The sequence below is a fragment of the Coenobita brevimanus genome, chromosome 34 (genome assembly GCF_032717465.1).
Source record: "Coenobita brevimanus isolate Jiangsu-jjx chromosome 34, ASM3271746v2, whole genome shotgun sequence".
In the NCBI taxonomy this organism is placed as follows: domain Eukaryota; kingdom Metazoa; phylum Arthropoda; class Malacostraca; order Decapoda; family Coenobitidae; genus Coenobita; species Coenobita brevimanus.
Window position 1 is genome coordinate 1,438,971 of NC_136987.1, and position 23,530 is coordinate 1,462,500.

The 23,530-nt window shown below is 42.3% G+C and overlaps 2 protein-coding genes across 2 annotated transcripts; one reads left to right on the top strand and one right to left on the bottom strand.

Annotated features, from left to right (window-relative positions):
- Positions 1–2,084: 2,084 nt before the first annotated feature.
- LOC145396040 (protein disulfide-isomerase A4-like) lies at positions 2,085–13,587 on the bottom strand. Its single transcript, XM_080269503.1, has 12 exons — positions 13,485–13,587; positions 12,959–13,094; positions 12,441–12,643; positions 11,184–11,341; positions 10,683–10,811; positions 9,812–10,031; positions 9,314–9,447; positions 7,860–8,016; positions 6,695–6,857; positions 4,789–4,859; positions 3,197–3,555; positions 2,085–2,528 (listed from the first exon to the last, which is right to left on the bottom strand). Exons 1-12 carry the CDS (start codon positions 13,573–13,575, stop codon positions 2,460–2,462), a joined length of 1,890 nt encoding a protein of 629 aa, XP_080125629.1. The 5' UTR covers positions 13,576–13,587; the 3' UTR covers positions 2,085–2,459.
- Positions 13,588–17,293: 3,706 nt separating this feature from the next.
- Positions 17,294–17,680, top strand: LOC145396074 (uncharacterized). The gene has a single exon (XM_080269540.1). The coding sequence runs from the start codon at positions 17,294–17,296 to the stop codon at positions 17,678–17,680; it is 387 nt and encodes a 128-aa protein (XP_080125666.1).
- The last annotated feature ends 5,850 nt before the right edge of the window (positions 17,681–23,530 follow it).

Here is a 23,530-nt window from a genome sequence, read left to right on the forward strand (position 1 = left end):
CAAGATATCTGGATTCACGTACATTGCTGTTCTCGCCTCTACATATTTACATTCATGTTTTAATTGACTGCTAAGCATATAAAAATCACCCAGACTCTCAATGAAATCTGGCTATTAAAAATACACACACACACTGCAATCTACACTTTTCTTTTTTTTTTCTTTTCTTTTTTCTGTCATGGTTTGTGCTGAATGTGAAGTAGGGAAAATGCAGAAAATCTTCTATGTCAGTGGGAATACTGATCTTTTATCAGTACTGGCTTAAAAACTGTTTAGTATCTCTTGCAAGCACTGAAATACATTAGGTTTTCAAACTTGGAATTTAAAGAGGTGATGAATACTGACGGATCTCATGTAAAGCATTAGTGATGGTTAAATGCTTTTACAATGCAGTATTAAGTATAAATCTCAGTCACGCTCCAGACTGCACTAGCCTCAGTCTCTTTACTAAAAAATTACTTTTTCTTACGAATACATGAGTATAAACAAAACATATCCAATGAATCTATAAACACTGTCCACTTCCTGTATGAACATAATACAGTACCTAACTTTGATACTTTTACTTCCTTATATTAACAGAAGTGCCAGTCCTGAGTGTAATACTCAGCATGGAATTTTCTCCTGTGGAACAATGTACAGTACATCACAGCCTCATTTCACAACTGGGATGTATTTCCGAAACCGATTAATGAATTTAGCGCTGCGGCGATAGTATAAGTGAGAAAACTATCCCTTAAGTCACTAATCACGGTGATCATACCAGCGAAAAAAACACGCAAAACAAAAAGGGTTCCCAATTCTTATTAATCGCAGAAGTTAATGACCATATAACATGGATGTACTGTACTTATAACTATGTTAATACTTAATTTTACCCTAGCTCACAGCACTAGAAGTTACTATGAGGCATTCCTTTTAAGAAAAACCCTCAACAGATTTGTTATAATATGGTTTTCAGTTCTAAAATTTCATAGTACTCATAGAAAAGAAAATAATCATACGGTCTTCAGTTCCAAAAATTTGAAGTGATAGTAAAGATAGAAAATAATTATTGCACTCAGTTCTGATGAGCACCAAAACATCCAGCTCGCCTTTTTTTCCTTTCTTTCTCTTCAAATTATATAGCTGAGCATATGCTTATGGAGGTGACACTGCTTTTTTTTTTTCTTTTCTGGCTCTCAGGACCTTACATCACCTCATTATAGGGTAGGGAAGAGGTATGGATGACGACACTACTTGTGCAGTACTATGTGACCCTTTCAACAGGATTTGGGGGTTCCCAAGGGACTGCAAGATGGCGATGAAAAAAATGTCTAACAGTACGGTAATAAGATTATAACAAGTTATATTGAAAGGGCTGGAGAAATGAAGGCTGGGGAAAAAAAAAAAAAAAAAAAAATAATAATAATATTAATTCCTTTTGCTTTTTTTTTTTCTTTATGCTATCTCCAGATTATTTTTTTCTGACTGTATGACTTCTCAAACTGGAGAGGCATGAATGCTGAGGGTAATGTTGCCCGAGACAGAACAAAGAAAGACATCAGATGAGGTCATACAGTGTGACCTCAGGGTTAACGGACTGAACTATGGGGCTGCAAGAGATTGAGCAGCGTGGAGAGCCACCATTAGGTGATATATGCAAGCATTTTGAGCCTTTATAAACACACAAAAAGAGGTCACAGAGCCTTCAATGAGAGGTCTAACTCACACTCACTACAGGGGCTCTAAACTATCTGAATATAACATCCTGGAGGTAACACAAGTGAGCTCTAACCTACCTGAATATAACAGCCTGGAGGTAACACAAGTACATACCGGTATATAAAATACATCATTGTAGAAGACAATGTCTAATAAGGTTTAACTACCATACTGTTTACATGGACAACAAATCTAATACCAAAACAACTATCAAATTAGTACTTTCCTGATTGTTACAAGGATTTATCACTATTTACCATTCAGACATAATTCTACATATTAAAGCTCCAATTGTTCATTTACACATCATTTCACACCACAGTATACTCCTTTTACTATAACTTGCCTCAAAATTACCATCTCTCCATCTTGAATGCCAAGCTTAGCATTAGAATACTAAGTCAGTCATGAAGACCTACTTTGAAAAGCATGTACAGCAGTCTTGTTTTTCTCTACCACAAAGCTAGGTGAAATATTCTGTGTAGGGAAAATAATCTGGGTCAAGTTGGACTAAATTCGGCATAACAAATGGATGGAATGATAGTTACAAGTACAAAATTAATTTATACCTCACTATCTACATACACAACACTTCCCTACACTGCATCTCCCTTAACGAGTTCTACCTAGTGCATGTGACAACCTTCATATATATAAGCTACTGTACAAAGGACTTTCCTCTCAACAAAGGACAATATCTGCTTTTACATCTACTTATTGACAGGTATTGTACAGGTGGTCTTACATGCCAGGGCCTAAAGCTCATCCTTGACATCCTCTGCTTCCTCAGTGTTGAAGATGCTTGCCTCTTGGGCCACAAAATCCTGCAAATGGAAAGGTAAAAGTTCATCATCATCACCATCATTTAGGTCAAAATATTGCAACAGCTATTGGACGGTAATGTGGACATATACAAGAAATAATATGCTTATTCTAATCTGACACATCCCTAACCCCTTTCAGTTCAGCTGATGACCAAGTGTTGTCAGACTAGGGGAGCAATTTAACTAGTAACCAAGAAGACTCATTCCTACCTCACAACTAGGGCTCATTGAATTTCATGCAGGCACAACTTAATACAGGTATTCAACATGTAACTGGATATTTATGTCAGATGAAAACAACTCTACTCTAAATAGACAGATACACAGGTATAAGCAGACACTTAGTACTGTAATGTATACTCATTAACTGGTGTCTGGATTCTGCAACTTGAATTGTGAGAAAATGAGTGTAGCCCACTTCACTGCTCAGACTTTCTACTTCTTCTATTGGATTTTTCTTGCCCTCTGGACCCTACCTTACCCCCAATCTACTTCTCTCCTACATTTCTTTTTTTTTTCTCTCTCTCTCTGAACCCTAGCTTACCCCAACCATAGAAATGAGAAGAGTTGTGGCTGACGATTAATTTTTAGAAGACTGGGTGAGAGATTAAAAGATAGACTTGAATTTCATGGCATGCACCATAAGAATTATTCAAGTACAATCTCACCTTTAGTCCTTTCAGTGAGCGGTCCCCAGTGAAGGGTATGGGGTTGTCCTTCTCCCCAGCCTTAAGGAAATATATTGTGGGGAATCCCTCCACCTTGAACTGTGGATGCACATCATTGGCTGTGGCATCCATCTTGGCCACAACCACATCGGGGTTACTCTTGGACAGCTGCTTGGCCAACTTTTTATACGTTGGCTCCAGTGACTTGCAGTGGCCGCACCATGGAGCATAAAACTCAATAAGTACATCTTTCTTGGTCTTCATCACCTCCGCCTGGAAGCTCCGTGCAACCACCACCCTCACTGGACCATCCTGTCGCTTGGGAACTGGCTGGGAGCGTAAAAATGGTGACAGCTTGCCTGTGGGGAGGCATACATTTTAATGGCTTTGGATTTTACTAAGAAGAGGCTGGGATTGCAAAAACTGTATCTTTCCTTCTAAGAGGCAACAACTTTTAGCATGTTAAAACTATGGACTACTACAACCCCCGCCTGTCCATCCTGTCACTCTGGAAATGGATTCAGGTCATAAAAATGGTGCCAGGTTTTGTATTGGGGCACAAAACATGCATTACGGACCTGACCTTAATAAAGAGCTACCACAACCTTCATCAGTCTGTCCTGTCTCCTGGGACTGGTTGGGAATGCATAAAATGGTGCTAGTTTTCCTGCTGAGGCAAAAACAACTTGGATGTGATACTGTAAAACTTACCACCAAGAATGAGGTGGAGGCATGGGATGGAGAGGTATAAGAATGTGGGTGGTGAGAGATAAGGGGAGGTTAGACCAATGACAGAAAGGAAGAGCGACATGGAAGTGATCTGTTCAAGGCCACCTCCTCTGGGAATAAAGCATTTTGCTCTAAACAGATAGGCAGACACTTAGTACTGAACTGTATGCTCTTAATTCTGCTCAATCCTCTATAAATTTACTTCAAACCTGAACATTTGCTATGGGCGACATAAGTATTGGTGTACAGGGGGTCCGATGTCTGCTGAAAACATTCGAACAACTGCTCATGTTTACCAACGTCTCATTGTGTATGAATAATGTCTGTTTACATAAACATATCATCTGCTATATGTTTGCACGAGGATATTGCTAGCTAACGATATAAGACACCTCCTGACATCAGGGCTACCAACGTATGGTAGGTCGGACACTAATATTTCAGCGACCTTCGTTCTGTGGTCCAAAATGTTTCACACATATTGTGCACCGATACTTTTGTGACCCACAATACACATTACAGAAAATTTTAAACTTATTTTATACCTGACATACATACAGTACTGTACTACACTCACAAATTATCCACAAGAACCTGATGATATAATTCATTTTTATTAGGTTACCCAGACTTTTATTCACCTTTAAAGGAAGATACAGTATTTCTGTGTGAAGGGATATACAAAGACCACAGATACTTAATCCTTCCTGTTCAAGCAGCCTTTCCTAAACTTAATAAAATCACCACAAAATGTAACAATAAACCAGAAAATAAGTCACCGTTTTGTATTCAAGGGGTTAGAGGAACAGGGCAAACAAAAATGCACAATATAAAGGTGACAATCAGTGCTTTGGGGAACTCACCTGCCTTCAGCTTCTCCACAAACTCCTCCAGGACATCCGAGCTAAAGTCTTCCTCTGGTTCCATTGGGTACCTGTTGGATAAGAAAATACCATAATGAACCCTTTGGCCACAGCTTGGAGGTTGCCTCAATGAAGTAAGAATCATCCCAGAAGGGTCCATAGTGATGCAAGGTTCAAAACATACATGTTCAGAATAAAATCATTTCTCCATCTTATATGCCAAGCTATAACAAGAGATTACATTAAAACAATGACACCATGCTTCCTACTGGGAATCCCTGTATTGGGGTTAGGCACGATAAAGCCAATGTTTTCTATGGACTGGAAACTAAAGTGCCAAAAACCAGCTACTATAATTACTTCAACAGTTGCTGGAGATGTTGAGGAGAAAACTAATGTCTAACAAGCTTTGTAACAATGCAAGTCTTGGCTTGGACTCTAATTATGTAGTCATCCAGAAGGAAGATCAAGTGACTATATGCGGCTGAATGTCTCCTGCCTAAGAGCGATGATTATGTGGCTGGTTACAAGACTAGTAGCCACACTTCACACTCAGAGGGGTACGGTATCTCCCAGCATCAATGGTACCCATCCATCTATTCTCTAAGAGATTAACACTAAAACATGGTGCTAGTCATGAAGACGCTCTGTGTATACCATGAAAGGATGAAGCATCATCTTATTCTGCACCTCAGCTATGAGATGTAGGCCAAATAGAGACAAAAATTTCTGTCTAGTTCAATGAACAAAGAACAGTACTACACACACATCACCAATTAATAAGGTCTGCAAAGCGATTCACCAGTTTTCTGACTTAAAATTCACTCTGGGTTTAATTTTGTATACGCATGGATACACAGAAACTTTTATGGAAGCAAAGTTTTCATCATCATCATCATCATCATCCTGAACTCCTTCCTCACTCCAAGGTAGGGTGAGGTAGGGTCGACAAAAAAATAAATAAATAAATAAATAAACAACCAAAGGATTCCCAACTGAGTGAGCTACACTCGCTTTCACTCACCATTCAAGCCTCGAATCTTGACTCCACCTGATAAATAAAAAAAATATTCCACTGCAAAGGGACAAAAACCTAGCCAAGGTTAAGGTACACCCACTAAAATAACTACAGGTTACCCATGTGGTGTGATACAGCATGACACAGGGACCATGTGTTCTGAACTCCTACCGGTACCATATGAACATGGTTTCACTTTTACAAATCATTTCAGCTGTCCACCGCACCCAGGAGTAATGAATTTTTTTATATTTTATTGGTGTACATTACCGGTGGCTCAATCGGTAGCGTACTCTTCTCATATTGCCTGTGCCTCGATTCTTGGGTTCGAATCCAAGAGGGGGCGGGCATTTTACAGTGTGGTAGGTGGGGGCACTCACCATCCACTCACTTGATGTAGCGCTGCTCTCGGGTGTCTGCCCTTTCCTCTCCTCACTCCATTCCTTCCTTCCTCTTCTGTTTTTCTTTACTTCATTCTTTCCTCGTCCTTCTACCTACGGGAGACTTTACACTCCCTCCTTTGTCTTTCTTTCCTTCACTCTTTCCTCTTCCCTCTGCCTATGGGTGACTCTACATTGAGTGACAAGCCTAATGGTTTCCTGTACACCAGGAAACCATTTACTATGTAGGGTGGTAACCATATAACCCAATTATGGCGCCTGGTGGTTTAGTGGGTATTTACAGCGCTCCAACCGGATTGAGCCAGTGAAGGTTTATATCCAAGAGGTGGATGGGGTTATTGCTCATGTAATGCCACTCAGGGATGAGTGAGGCTGGTCACTCTCATCTTCAATGTCTGAACCGAATTGCCTAACCCCGAGCTTCTACACTCCTCATGGGGCAACGTAGAATTGGATGATGGATGGATGAATGAACCGTTGTACTTACTTCAGGTTGGCCGAGAACGCTCCCACATTGACGGATTCACCAGAGTCCTCCAGGCCCAGACTCTGGATCTCGTCTTCATATTCCTCTTCATTTGATATCGCAAACCTTATGTCCCGGAACTTATCAGCAACTGGCAGGATCTTGTTGCGGATGAACTGTGTATCTGTCAAAAAAATAAAATAAAATAAATAAATAAATCAAGTCCACGGTGAGATGAGGTAGGATCAAGGGGGGGGGGAAGTATGATACTAACTAAATGAGATACTGTATTACTAAGCCAAAAACATAAATTAATGAAAACCAGGGTTATTATATGTAACAAAATCATCATCATTCCAACCTCTCTCTCCCATTCAAGGATGGAGTGAGGCAGGATCCAAAAGGCAAGACAAAATCTGATGAGGGAGAACTATTACCTCTGCTACCTTTACAGTACAGGTTAAAAAATACATCATCACCATCATCCGGACTTCCTTTCCCATCCAGGGGCAGGGTGAGGAGTAGCAATGTCCAGACAGCACAAAAAAAATAAATAAATTAAAAATACAATGTACTGTAATTCCTAATATCAACCAAGTCACTATTTAGGACATTCTTCTGACCAGATCCAGCACTATGGAAAAGAGGTGTGGGATTCCTGGCAAAGGTACTGTATGACGAATGTGAATTCATGCTGACTTATTACTAATTCATCATAAGTTATTACCAAATGTGTCTTCACTGACATGATTCTGTGATGACACTGATATAAGGTATTTAGTGCATATACTGAATTTTGGTAAACAATTTTATTCAATATAACCACTGCTCTGGCCAAGACTGAGGGAGCACACTATATGTACACCCATCCACTCAAGGTTCCACATCCCTTCCATCTATGTAGCCTTTAAAGAAGCACACCTGGGGTATGATGGATGCGAAAATGAGCGAGTATTGTAGGACACACATGAACCTAGTGCTTTAAAAAACACAGCATCCAGAATGTTAACCTTTTGGCAATTATGAGTCCCTATAATTACCACAGGTAACATATGCACTCATACCCCGGTAATCACAATGTGCTCCATATATCACACTGCTACATCCATGTTTCAGAATGATACATCCAGTAAGGTGTGCAATACTTTTTTCTTGACTGTATTCTGTGGATCATATACTAACTTACCTTTAATGTACTGATGAGAAAAATTGACGTCATAGTACACCACCACAAGAGGTCGAGTAGCGTACTTAAATTCCATGTTGCTCTTGGTGCGTTGACCCACCAAAGGCACAGAGTAGCGAGATATCCAATCAGCCATATCTTTGTATGTACCTGTTGTCTAGATTAAACAAACAAAGCAATGACATCAATAAAACACTGCCAGCTCTGTCTGCAATAAAGAAGAACAGTAATAGCTTCAACGAAACCTGCATCACCTTACTCAGTACTACATACCCACTTGACTATCTCTTTGTACATAATTATCCAATGTCTAGAATAAAGAGAAACACAGTAACAGGTTCAGTTATGCCTGTATTACCCTATTCAACATGACATACCCACTCAGCCACCTCTTTGTATATTTCCGTTGTCTAGGATAGAAATAAACCTTCCAACACACAAAAACTTCTGTTTGTAAGTCCCCATCACACAAGATAAAGATGCCAACAAAATCAGGTACTGGTAATCAAATTTCATTCCCTTCAACAACATTTATATCTGTTCCTAAGATGTAACCATGCATAACCAGGGCAGCAACTCCCATGGTCAACCCATCACCTACAACCTTCCATTATCATACACTGCTGGGTTGAATGTGTATACTGCAAAATACTAATCAATGAGGACTTCTTTATTTCCTCTATTGAATCCCTCTACTTCCTCTACCTATTCCCCCTCCCTCCCCCCAAAGATCTAGTCAACCTGAAACTTCCTGATATGAAAAAAAATAATCCACAGGCTGACAAAACATTATAAAAAGGTACTACCATACAGAAAAATAAGCTAATCTTATCTACTACCATGATACTGTGATGGAGGCTTACAGGAATGAGCAGGTGCCACTGTTTTAACAAAACTGCTTATGAAATGACAGTCACGTCATTCCCAAGTTTTGAGGATAAGTGAAGTCTTTAGTAGAACAGAAACTTATGAGACAAAATATTAACCATTAACACATATTACTAGTAACAGTAGTCAGAGCCCCAGGTTAATCTGAAATGTAAGTCCAATACTGCCCTTCTCCAGCAGTCCACCATCCTCCTTTGGGGAGACAGGAAAGATGCCGAGGGATGTTTGTACGACTGGGCACTGGATACACCGTTATATCAGTGCCACCACACACAGGCATCCTATCCAAGATGTACCAAAATGTCGGACTGATCTTATCCATTATCATTAGTGTATGGGAGAGAGGTGAAGTAGGAGTGGAGGAGGGAGAGACCAAGGATGCGATGGAAGAAAGGAGTAGAGAGAAATTTGAGAGAGGGCTGGGGTTTGATTTGAGGGGAAGGCAGCCACACTGAAGAGGACAGGGCAATGTGGAGGCCATTTGTTTGCGGCCATCCCTAACTTGACTGAGAAATCTGACAATAGACAGACAGATAAAGACAGATAAGACAGATCACCAGACTCACCTTGGTATAGCGGAACACCTTCTCCTCATAGCGGGAGTGGTAAATTTCAGGCATCAGGATGGTTAAAGTGTCTGTCTTCAACTTAAATGCCTCAGCAACTTCACTCTCAAAGGTGTGGAAGAAAGGCAGCTTCCCTGAAAAAACATATACTGTATAATCTTAGCTACGTTTAATGTATTTCATCATCATCATCCCAAACTTCACTTCCATCTAAAATCAAGATGAGGTACAAATGCAATGAATTTACTGTACATGTGTGGTACTGGAGAGGAACACCTTCATGTGGTGGGATCAATATAAGCATCTCTACTGCCTAATTATTCAAACATCCCTCAACTCACTCACTATACCCTGATGGATAAGTGCACTGCTGGAGAAAGGCATTTTCGGCCTGTATTACACTGGGTTCATATTTAAACAAGCTGAGGTTGTAACTACTACTACCACAGCTACTACTACAATTACCAGTACTGCTACAACTACAATCCATGATCTTACCTCTCAGTTCATTAGCAGCTCCTACATACTCCTCAAACATGTCATTTTTGTCCGAGAAATAGCCGATGATGGTTGCATCTGTACGAGCCAGGTTGTTACGAGCTTCCTGAACCAACTGGACTTCCTGTGATGGTAACTTTGCTTGTTCCTTCATGTACTCCACCATCCCCATCTGGTCCCGCTTGCCACGGAATTCAAACTTTCTCCCTCTGCGGAATACCTGAGGAAATTTGCATAAAATGGTAATAAATCAAATATTCTTTTTATTCTAACTTGGTCTACAATTGCCATCTATCCATCTTGAATGCTGAGTTGTAACAGTATATCAACTATCTATCTACCTACAGCCCAACACCCTAATCCCGCAAAGGGTGGCCGCAGACAAAACGCCTCCAAGTCACTCGTCACCCACCATTTGACTGCCCTCCCCTCCCACTCACAAAGAAGTGCTGTGGAAAGGACATACAGCCATGACCATTTTTCTGCAACTGAACTTCATGAAAGTCTAGGCCAAGTTAGAGCAAAAACAGTATAACATCTAATCCCATATTACCTGCCTCCTTTTGAGATGTAGGGGTCAACATTAGGCTACCACTGTCCAGAAGGGAAAAATTGTAAGAGGAAATGACCAGCCTACTTCCCTTGATGTCCCTGTGATTAAAAAACCTCCAGGCACCTCTTTTTGCAGGGTCGTCACTCAGTATATGGAAATGTTATATGGTGTTCTGACTACCACTATCCCTCTAGGAGTCTAGGGAGATTGTTGCAAATCCTGTAGCGGGTCTACTACACAATCCCGCTACTATGACCGCATGTCCAGCCTGACCCAAAACAATAACAGCCACAAATACCAAAACAACCCACTACTCACCAGAAGGGTGGGGTATCCATGAACACTGTATTCATCTGCCACTTCTTTCTCCTTGGTTGCATCTACTTTGGCCAGAGGGATCCCGTCAGCCTGGAGAATCTTGGCAGCTCCCTCGTACTCTGGTTCCAGCTGGAAAAGGAAAAGAATGGAGATAAAATATCATCATCCTAGCCCTTAAATCCACCTGATGCTACGGTGCGGAATGATATCAAAACATGGAAAGAGAAAGCATAAAGTAAAAATATAAAGAGCATGATCAGTGAAATGGACATCATACACACACCACTTATGCCCCCATAGCCCAGTTGCTCAGAAGCCTAATCACCGATTGACTACTTGTGTCTGAATGTTTCCTGCCTACTGATGGTGTGTGACTAGTTATAAAGCTTGTAGCCACACTTCATTCATGGTAGTACATTCTAGGGTCCATGGTAGCCACCCACCTACTATCTTTAACTTTAAAACAATAGCCTGTAAATGTAAACGTCATGATGTACTCACAGCCTTGCAATGTTTGCACCAGGGAGCATAGAACTCCACCAAAATAAGTTCCTTTGACTTGATGGTCTTGCTGAAGTTTGCCACAGTGAGAACAATGACGGCTGAAGGTGGTGGGGTATAGTCTGGATCTGCATGCATCCTCATGTACTCCACAATCGCTGGTAGAAGAAAACAGTATTAGCTTACACTGGGAATAATAAGGGAAGTTAGCTGACAATATCAATCTATCAATATGATATACTGTATGGTAAAACTCAAAATACAAAATGTCCGAGTCCAAAGGCTTCATGGAAAATGGAACATGTTAAAAGTAAGAGCATAATAATGAAGAGAATATCATGTAAGAAAAAACAATAGCCTAAAGTACCGTACCACAAACAGTAAATGCAACAAACTATCTTGCACCATCTGCTTTACTTCTCCACACAAAATTTTAAAATAATTACACACTGACTGTAGGAGGACATAATTTCAACAGTCTTACTGCATGAAAAAATACTCTGGGAAGTGGAGGTTTTTGGAAACTGGATGTTTGGATTTTGGGAGGTTGTGCTGTGGTTGGTTTGTATTTTTCTAAGCAAAACAGATCCCTCCCACAACCTGAACACTTGAAGTCAAGGTTGTATGAAATCTGATGAGCTTTAATTCTGAAGCAAAAATAGGCCCTTGGTTACTACAGTTAATTTGTTTTGAACTGATGGAACTGAGCCACTGCCACGACTTGAATACTATAAATGTTGCAGTGGAATGAAATTTGATAAACCTTAGTTATGAGGTGGGAATGTGTCCTTGGTAACTATGCAAATTCTGTAACACTGGGGCCCTAATGGCAATAAAAAGTGTAAATGTAAAGATCCAGCCCACACAGTAACTGGGAATGATATACAGTACTTACATAATATTTTTTACACTGTCTACTTGAACTGGAAGGACTGGGGACTTCTCTATGGCTTTTCCATCACATAAGCATTGTAAATATGGGGAGAATCACCAGCTTATCACTAAAATTATGCCAAGTTCATCATCATCATCCAGACCATTCCCATCCCAAGGTGGGGCTAGGCAGGTTCCTGAGCCAGAAAAAACTAGAATGAGACACTAAAAGCCTGTCCAACTGAAATGAGCCACACTCATATTCATGACCATTCAAGCCCCTGGAATCCTGACTCCACCTGACAGGCCAAAAACCATTCTGCACATAGCTTTACAGCCACCTATTATGCCAGGATACATCACTCTAAACATGAACGACAGTACCTTGAGAAGTGCGAGGGCCGCTGTAATCCTCTGTGGGTGTGCCTTTCTTGAACAGCTTAATGGTAGGGTAGCCAGACACCAGGTGCTCCTTGGCCAACTCTGCTTCCTTAGTGGCATCAACCTTGGCCAGTCTTATCCCTTCCTCCTTCAGAACCTTGGCCGCAGCTGCATACTCGGGTGCCAATGCCTTGCAGTGGCCACACCTGATAAACACTGGCATTTAGCTCTGCCTTATACCACTGGGATGATTATATAAAGGTACCCCGTGGCAGTCTTATCCCTTCCTCCTCCAATTTTTTGGCAGTGGCTATATACACAAGTGACTGCACCTTAATACTAACATCATCTATGCCTTTTTTACTCTGGCTTGGCCTAAAATTTTGGAGTACAGTATCATCATCAAGACCTTTCACACCCCAAGGTGGGGTGAGCCATGATAATTACTAATTAAATAACAATACTGTATAGGCCAGGCCAATACACAAAACTTTTATACGAACCCTACACAAAAGACTTACCATGGTGCATAAAACTCCACCAGTATGGCCTCCTTAGGGTTAACAACGTGCAGGAAGTTATCTCTCGTCAACACCAACACATCCTCCTCCTCAACAATGTCAACGTTGCCACCGAACCCCTCCACCACGGGTATCTCTGAAAATTAAATAACACTATGAAGTGCTGGAGAGGGATGCCTTCATGTGCTGGCACTAGCATCATGTGGGTGACAGAGCTGCCTGGTCATACACTGTAAATGTCCCTCAACTCCCACCTTATCCCTCAAGAGGAGGATGGGGGACTGCAGAAGGCCAACTCTAGTCTGCAATCCACCCGGGTCACATCCAAATGAACCTGGGGCAACATTAACTGTACCATTATGTATTTTCACGCATTGATACATGATACATTGTGACTTCAGAAATGTATACTGTACCCCTCAATTAAATAACATTATTTTTGAAAATTCTCGCTACATATTCAAATTTTTTACCAGAACTTTACCTCAGAATTTACATTCATCTAGATTTTCATATAAAAAATTACCTCCATCTGGATCAAAGGTTATCGTGGGCTCCTGCTCTTGTACTTCTGCAATACACAGGCCAATTAACACCGCCAACAATAAGCCCTTCATTCTGGTACAAATAAGTTCACGCCCCCAACAACCACCTCACCCCCTCCTTGCGAACACATGTAAACACTGGTGCCGGTCAACCCAAAGTATCCTACATCATAACAAACCTCTACGTACTGTGCAGTATGTAGGTTTTTGTGATATTCATGCATGGCAGTCTAATCGTATTTTATTACAAGTATTAATGAGAACTTGGGTATCAGCCGGGAAAGAACTATTTGGTTTATTTTACAGTAAAGATGTTGACAGTTGTACACTTCAACCAATCACCTTCCGCCATGTGATATTGTCCCTCGCTGCCAGGCAAATAAAAAAAATAGTAAACAATCATATTAATATTATGGAATATATCACGTTGAGAACGATACAGCAAAATGCTTTATATATATATATATATATATATATATATAAGGGCATCAAGAACGGGGCCTTCGCGCGGTGGTACTGACATAGCTTGGTGGCTTCGCTGCCTGGTTATGCAAACGCCCCCAATAATAATAATAATAATAATAATAATAATGGGAAAAGTATAAAGTTGTCTGTCTGCATATATCTAACGGAACTGGGCAAATTCACAATTATAATGCATTATGTTCGATGAGTCTTAGTTATGAGGTAGGAATGAGTCTCCTTGGTTACCAGTCAAATCAGCTCTTTATTCTGAGTACACCTGGTCATCTAGGGGATCAACATGTTGAGAGAGAGAGAGAGAGAGAGAGAGAGAGAGAGAGAGAGAGAGAGAGAGAGATGATTTTGCTGTTCTTAACTGTAGTTCTTTCATCTTGACCAAGATTTTCGTCCATCTCCGGTTTGCTTCACGTAGTTCAGTGGCAGGAAAAAAATAAAAATGCTTATAGTGCTCTACATCCTTTCCATCGTCTTCTTCGTGACAAGCATCATATTCTAGTGTTAATCTACTGCTAAAACTCTGCATTCACGATGGAGAGATGACAATTTTAGGCTGTTAAGAGTTAAAAGAGTATCGCATCATATTCAAGTATTAATTTGTTAAAACCCAGCATTCAAGATGGAGCGATGGCAATTTTGAGCGAGGTTAATGTGAAAAGAGTCATCGCATCATATTTTAGTGTTAATTTGTTTTTATAGCTCAGCATTCAAGATGGGGCGATGGTAATTTTAGGCCAAGTTAGAGCAAAAGGAGTATAGCATCATATTCTCGTTTTAATCTATTGCTACATTTAAACATTCAAGATGGAGAAATGGCAATTTCAGGCCAAGTTACAGTGAAAAGAGTATCCCATCACATTCTAGTGTTAATCTAATGTTACAGCTCGGCATTCAAGGTGGAGAGATTGCAATTTTAGGCCAAGGAAAAGTGGAAATAATATTGTGAGAGCAAAAATGACGACTATCAGTGTCAGTCTATCAGATCTTTGTTATCTAATTCATCCCGGAAGCTCAAAAATCAGAAACAAAAATTCAAACTGATTTTTCCCCACCTGTTTTTCGTACCTTATCTCTCTCTCTCTCTCTCTCTCTCTCTCTCTCTCTCTCTCCTGTTTAAGGCCTGTGTGTGTGTGTGTGTGTGTGTGTGTGTGTGTGTGTGTGTGTGTGTGTTCTCCTCCTGTGTGTGTGTGTGTGTGTGTTCTCCCCTGTGTGTGTGTGTGTATGTGTGTGTGTGTGTGTGTGTGTGTGTGTGTGTGTGTGTGTGTGTGTGCAGGTGTGTTTGTTCCCCCCTGTGTGTGTGTGTGTGTGTGTGTGTGTGTGTGTGTGTGTGTGTGTGCGCAGGTGTGTTTGTTCCCCCCCTGTGTGTGTGTGTGTGTGTGTGCAGGTGTGTTTGTTCCCCCCCTGTGTGTGTGTGTGTGTGTGTGTGTGTGTGTGTGTGTGTGCAGGTGTGTTTGTTCCCCCCCTGTGTGTGTGTGTGTGTGTGTGTGTGTGTGTGTGTGTGTGTGTGAGCGCAGGTGTTTGTCCCTCCCCCCCTCTCTCTCTCTCTCCCTCCCCCTGTGTGTGTGTGTGTGTGGTTATCTCTGTCAAGGGAGGGAAAAGCAGTGTTGCCAAGTCAGCGTATTCAGCACTTGTTGGCACAGTGGTCAGAGAAAGGACTGCGAGACGTGTTCTAGGGTATGGAAGTCCTCGTAACACCCTTTCATAAGCTATTTATTTTGCCTGGTACTCCCCAACAGCATCTTCCGTGTTATTTGTACAGCATACTGACATACAAAAGGATACTGTTATTTACTGTGCAGAATGAATCGCTAAGGAAAAGGTGTTAAGATGCGACCCTAAGATGTAGTCTAGTTGGATGTGGAATATTACTTAACACCATCTCTTAGCGATTTGTTTGTACAATAAACTTTTGAATCATGTTTTATAATGAATAAACCAAGTCAGAATCTAAATTACATAAATAGCATACAGTATACTGTTGGTGTATGACAGAATGAATTGCTTCAGGGAAGATGTTACCAAGCCTCCTGTCACCTACAATACGTTTCACAGTGATATAAATAACATGGAACACAATGTTGATGTGTAATATGGAAATATAATGAGGAAGGTGTGCTGCCGAGGTGGAGCCAAGCCCTATTCTGGGATCCATGTCACACATTGTACAAACATTAAATTATCCGAAATTTGAAATGGGAGCAAGTGGGGGGGGCCAGGCTCCCCAGCTCCCCCCCCCCTCCGTATCTACGCCACTAGCCGCAAAGCCTCCTATGGCACTTTACAGTACTCGCAAACTGACATTTGGAAACAAGTTTAGGGTATAAGCAAGTTCAGGGAGTCTGCAGTAAACTTAGCGATATTAGTAAACGCAACGAAGGGGCAAGTTTGGTGATGTCAGACGCTGTTCTGCAACTGGCAACATGTAATCCAGTACTACCTGTCTCATAGTAGGATCGTCGGCGACTAATCCGGCAACCACATTGGCCTAGGCCAGTCAGGCGCAGGGTTAGACACCACACAGAACTTATAATAAGACCTGTCAAAGGGAGGATGAGGTACTCAAGCCAACGGCCACGTAACATGGTGGCTGGAATTCACTGACCTTGGTTGGCAGTCAACCTGGGAGAAGCAAAACTCTGAATCAAACCTAAATAGCCCTTGTCAGGGATCCCACACCCTGTCCATAGGTTAGTGGTGTTGTGAGCACTCCCCTGATTTTGGATGGTTTAGCTGGGGTTTGTGTCCCCTGCCTGGAAAAACTTACATCTCGCACTACTTAAGTACAGGAAGAGGGACCTGGGTCAGTGCGGGTTGCCTGACCCTTACCCAGTTTTGCGAGGAGGGGGTAGGGGAGGTCCCTCCTCTGAACATTCTAAGCCTTTCGGAGAATGGTCGACTCCCTTTGATGTCACAAGAGTTGGGGTGACTGGGAATGGGCACAGCTGTACTGTTTGAAGTGAGGGGGCCCCGGCATGACGAGATCAGTAGCTGTGGTTACACATACTACTGGTCTGGCTGTGATGATGATGGCCAGCTTAGAGGTGCTGCTGTGGCAACTGCCGTTCACTTTGTCTCTTGTGTCAACTGGGTTACCTTGGTTCATAAACGTATAATGCAGGATGAAGTTGAAGCACTCCTTGGGCTGCATCTCACTTATTGCTGTATACGCTTCAACTGAAATGAGTGATCTTGAACAGAAGGAGCTGTTCTATACTAAGCTTGACTCAGTTGTGGAAGTGCCCCTCGCGGGATACACTAGTGTGTTATCAGTGCTCATGCACCAAGGAAGGTTCCTGTTCACATTCTCCTGATGCACATCAGGAATCATCTGCTGAAGTTTCACAGGCCTGAGCAATCCGGATTCACACCAAAGAAGTCTACAGTTGACTGCATCCTAGTTGTTCAAGTTCTCGTGGAGCGCCACCTTGAGTATCGACAAGGCCTGCTTGCAAGCTATGTGGATCTCAAGAAGGCGTTTGACTCAGTAAATCGGGAGGCATTAAGGAAACTCCTGTTACCTCATGACATCCCCACACGGATAATCCGACTGATTGCTGGCCTGTATTCAAACACTACGAATGCTGTCAGGCGTGGAGGAGGAACATCTGACTTCTTCCCAGTAAGAAAAGACAGGGATGTGTCCTTACTCCCATGCCCTATAACAAGTGCACGGGTTGGGTACTTGGCAGAGCTGTGAGTCGTAGTCATTGTGGAGTAGCAGTGGACAGAGGGTTACTGACCTTGACTTTGCTGATGATGCAGTTATCCTACTGGAGTTGCTGGAGATACTACTGAGTGCCCTCGAGGAATTGCACAAGAATGCGAACCTATGAGATTAACTGTCTTTTGGGCCAAGACCAAGGTGCAGGCATTTGGTGGCTTCTTGGATGATGCAGTTCAGTCTGTCCAAGCATGTGGTAAGAATGTGTAAGTCTTGGAAAGATTCATTTATCTTGGTAGTGGCAATTAACAATGGTAGGTTAAATGATGAGATTACTCGTCGCACTGGTCTGGCCTACGGGGTTATGAATTCAATCAACTCGGGTATTTGGCTTTGCAGTATTTGGTGTAAAAGGACGAAATTCGCATTTTCAAGGCACCGGTGCTCCCTGTCTTATTCTGTGGCCGTGAAACATGGACACTAGTGTGACCTGAAGCAGAGAACTGACTCTACTAAGTGCCTTTGTAGGATAACTGGCTATTGCTGGTACACCCGGGTACGTAACGAGCGACTCTGTGCGACTGAGTTGAGGCCTACAGTACAGCATTACCCACATAATGCGTCAGTGCCAACTGCAGTTATATGCCCACGTGAACCATTTTCCTGAGGCTGACCCTGCCCGTAGGGTGATCTCTGAGAGTTAACCCGGGGTGGACACTAAGGGGTAATGAAGCAGCAAGCTTAGCGGTATTAGGAAACAAATTTAGCGATGACATAGATCAAGTTTAGCGAAATTAGGTTACAAATTCAGCGCCGAAGGAGGATTGTGAGGCCACTGCGGATCCGTACGGTCGGACCGCGCGCGGGCCGCGGAGTGGCGACGAATATTTCACTCAGTTTGTTCATGGCCTTTGAGGTGGGAGGTTGAGTGCCGCTCTTCCTCCTCACAAACCCCCGTGTCTAAGTGCATCTAGGTGAAGTTAGTGTGTGTGTCTGGATTTTTCGGTGAGATTTCTGAGTGGATTTACTTACCCCGACGATTTAACGGCGCAAGGAAAAACCGTCTCAAGGAAAGTGTTAAGAAGGATGGAGCGGCGGAGGAGCAAAGAGTTTATCAGTAAGTGTAAATGTGGGCGATATGTGTGTGCATGACGCAATACACCATATTTCTCTCTTTCTCTTCCCATCTCTCTCTCTCTCTGTTCTTGCTATCGTCAGACCGTCTTATTCACCCTCACAGACTTTTTTTTTTTTTTAATGAAAGCTGTCAAAACTTCGAAACTGAATAACCTCTCTCTCTCTCTCTCATAAATATACTGGACTTCACCGTAATGGAGTAACTAACCCAGTGTGCACGAACGATATGCTGTGGGTCGGCTATACTAATAAATGAGAGAGAGAGAGAGAGAGAGAGAGAGAGAGAGAGAGAGAGAAAGAATATGCATGGAGGACATTCCAAGGGTCGGTTATATATACAAACACAAACAAGCATAAAACACACACACACACACACACACACACACACACACACACACACACACATATATACACACACACACAGTCTCTTCTTTGTTAATTATTTTTGGCTAACCTCACAAAATATTATTCTACTTAGGAAAGAGGGGGAGGGGGAGACCGAAGATGAGATGGAGGAGGGATAGGGTGAAGAGATATTTGAGCGGGCGATTTGTTTGTGACCACCCCTTTCAGGATCAAGGTGTTATTCTATTTGGGAAAGAGGGGGAGGGGGATGACCGAAGATGAGATGGAGGACGGATGGGGTGAAGAGATATTTGAGTGGGCGATTTGTTTGTGACCACCCCTTTCAGGATCAAGGGGTCTGGCTACAGATAGATAGATATAGACATGGTACAAAGAAAAATACAGGAGATACAGATTAATTGACAGAAAAGCTGAATGAAGAGTCTCGTGGTGAAAGGCGGTCAAAGATGCTTGGTTGGTGGCAGAGTCGCGAGACTGGGGGGAGAAATCTGACTAGTAACCAAGGAGATTCAGTCCTACCTTATAACAACTGCCTAGCATTCAAGTTGAGTGGCCCAGTTCTGACTATAATGTAATGTGCACTCCAAATGTAATGTGCTCCCCAGATGTAATGTGCACTCCAAATGTAATGTGCACTCCAAATGTAATGTGCACTCCAATTGTAATGTGCACTCCAAATGTAATGTGCACCCCAAATGTAATGTGCACTCCAAATGTAATGTGCACTCTAAATGTAATGTGCACTCCAAATGTAATGTGCACTCTAAATGTAATGTGCACTCCAAATGTAATGTGCACTCCAAATGTAATGTGCACCCTAAATCGCCAAGTGAGAGGTGCTAAGGATCCCAGTAAGGGCAGGGACCGAACCATCCTTTTACCTAAACTGGGCATAACGAGATGATGAGGTAGGGAGGTATAAAGGGGGGACAGGCGGGCTATGTGGTATAAAGGGAGGAGAAGCGAGCTATGTGGTAGAAAGGGAGGAGAAGCGAGCTATGTGGTATAAAGGGAGGAGAAGCGAGCTATGTGATAGAAAGGGAGGAGAAGCGAGCTATGTGGTAGAAAGGGAGGAGAGGCGGGCTATGTCGTATAGAGGGAGGAGAGGCGGGCTATGTATGTGGTATAGAGGGAGGAGAGGCGGGCTATGTATGTGGTATAGAGGGAGGAGAGGCGGGCTATGATTGTGGTACAGAGGGAGGAGAGGCGGGCTATGATTGTGGTACAGAGGGAGGAGAGGCAGGCTATGTGGTACAAAGGAAAGCGGGCTATGATTGTGGTATAGAGGGTGGAGAGGCGGTTTATGTGGCTTGGTAGAGGAAAATCGGTGAAGCTGTAGTCTTGATTCCACACGATTTTATTCACTGAAGGAAGGAGGTAACGAGGGCAGTGTATAACCCCTACTATTCAACAGGTGTATCATGAGGCCAATACACCCATATGGATACACCCAAAATACGTCTGACAAAAACACTCGAGGGGAAAAAAAAAATAAAGAATATCGATGGGGAAGCTTCAGGGCCCAGTGGTATGGTTAACTGTAGGGGGAATAAGGCGTCTCGTGTCCGAAATACATTAGTGGTAGACGAATGGACAAGGCCGCTCCTGAAGATCCTCCCATATCTAAGAAAGTGTGATGTAAATAAAGTGAATATACCCCTTGAATCAGCGACTTGATCCGAAATACATTAGTGAGAGAAAAATGGACAAGGCCGCTCCTGAATGGGATAATGAGGGCTGTATCTAACCCTTCTAAGTCCCTCCTAACTGAATAAAATCGTCTGGAGATAAAAATGATAAAATAAAAACAAAATATAACAATTATAATAAAGTAGAAATGACGGCATGGAAGCAGTGGTTAAGTAGGGCAGAGCTGGTTGTGGTGGTGGGGCAAAAACGAAGCGGGTTGGAGAGAGAGAGAGAGAGAGAGAGAGAGAGAGAGAGAGAGAGAGAGAGAGAGACAGACAGACAGAGAAGGGGGGGGGAAGAGGTTGAAACGTGATGAAAAGAACAGAACAGGAGGAAAAAGTGAGTTACATAGTTACATGATGAGAGAGAGAGAGAGAGAGAGAGAGAGAGAGAGAGAGAGAGAGACTTGAAACACCAAGGGAAAAAAAAAATAGAACAAAGAGAAAGTTAAAATTACCATAAGAAAGAAAACAGGGCAGAGAACAAGAACAAAGGAGAGAGAGAGAGAGAGAGAGAGAGAGAGAGAGAGAATGGATTGGACTTATTCAGAGATATGGGAAAATATCAACATCATCATCAGCATCATTATCATCACTACCACCACCATCATCATCATAATCACCACCACCGTTATCATCAACATCACCATCATCACCATCAACCTATCTCTTCTCACTAATAATAAGACAAGGATAGCATAAATTAGAGGAACCTGCCCAAGTATATACCGGGATTGTCCATTACGTGCTGGTATATTTATCCTTAACCTTCACTGGGAAGATGGTACTGGTAAGGCACTCAGTAAAACCCGCCACGACACACACACACACACACACACACACACACACACACACACACACACACACACACACACACAGGGAGAGGGGAGAGGTACCGCCATCTCTCAAAATCTTACTTAAAGCATTGATAAAACTGGACACGTTTCGCCTACCACTGAAATACCTATCAGGCAGAGAGAGAGAGAGAGAGAGAGAGAATGAAAGCCTGCCTCCTGCTGTCTTGCTTTGAAAGCTTTCATCTTTTAAGGAGTCGTCTTTCTGCATTTAGTGGGGGATAAAAGCAACCTGACTCACAACAGCAGTAGTAGTGGTGATAATAATAATAATAATAATAATGATAATAATAATAAAATCGTGTTTCTCTTGTAACTTATTATATTCTGAAGGCAAGGAAAATGGTATTTATTACTTATATACCCACACTTATAATTTGCTGCGGTTAATGTGAAAAAATATATGCCGGTATCAGATGAAGAATTAGCATCTCTTCCTTAGCGATTTATTTTTGGATATGGCTGGTTAATATTCTTTTGTACGTTATCTAAGCAGAGGATGACATTAGAATGATTTATGTAACACTTAGGACAGAAAAGTGTAACAAGCAAAATAAGTCGCTTAGGAAAAGGTGTTAGCTTGCTTAGGCTGCCAAGTTAGTCCTATTGTAGGTGAGGGTCGTTGCTATTGTTCAGTAGGTGCAATTAAACGTAGGTGACGGAAGGCGTTAGAAGTACATTGAGGTGGTTTGGCCATGTGAAGGGGATAGAGTCGAGAAACTAACTAGGAGAGAGTATGAGTCACGAAGAAGTGTTATTTATAGGATGTACAAGTATGTCAATGTCTCTGTCACTGAGCTACATATTATGAGCTGCATAAGGACGAAAATATGGGCCAAGTTAAGGTAAAAAGAGTATAGTGGTGGGGAAAAGGGTGACTTGGATTAACGGATGTGACGTCACGGTGTTGTGAAAATATCAAGACGCAGCGGACGAAGAGAGACATTTAGCTTGGTCTTTGTGTGTGTGTGTGTGTGTGTGTGTGTGTGTGTAAAGGAAAACAGAATATACAGGAGAGAGAGAGAGAGAGAGAGAGAGAGAGAGAGAGAGAGAGAGAGAGAGAGAGAGAGAGAGAGAGCTTATGTAGGCCAGTCCAGATATATGAAAAATAATATCTAAATGGACACATATTTTTTCGACTCCCATTGTTCCTTTGGTTATATATTCCATGTTAACCTACGCAGGCGGAAGTTTTGACAGCAGAGATAAATAGGATAACACGCCAACACAAAATATGATAGTGTGTGTGCATAACAGATGGGAAAGATAGCATTTTGTGGTGATGTGATAGCCTAATATTATACACAGAGAGAGAGAGAGGGAGGGGGGGGGGTTATGTGACTGATAATCTCTCTCTCTCTCTATGTTCCCTCCCCCGTTGCCTTTCTATTTTTTCCTCCCTCTCTCCCTAATCAACCCTCCGTCCCCATTCCACGCACTCCCTCCTTTGCGTTCTTTCCTTCCTTCTCTCCCTCCCTCCGTACTCTTTCCTTTTCACTCTTTCCTTCCCTTCCTTCCTCTGTTCTTTCCCTCTTCCTTTCTCCCTGCGTCCCACTCTCTTCCTCCATCCCACTTTCCTCTCCCTCCCTTCATTCGTCATTTATAATTCTTCCTTCACCCCCTTCCCTTCAATCCTGTCTTTTCTCTCTCCCCTTCCCTACCTACCTTCCCTCCCTCCCTCCCCTTCCCTACATACCTTCCCTCCCTCCCTCCCTCTACGCACCTCTCTCCCTTAAAGCCCCACATATTAATACTATAATATATATATATATTTTTGCAAGTATGCCTTTATGTTCACAGTCTCTCTCTCTCTCTCTCTCTCTCTCTCTCTCTGCCCTATT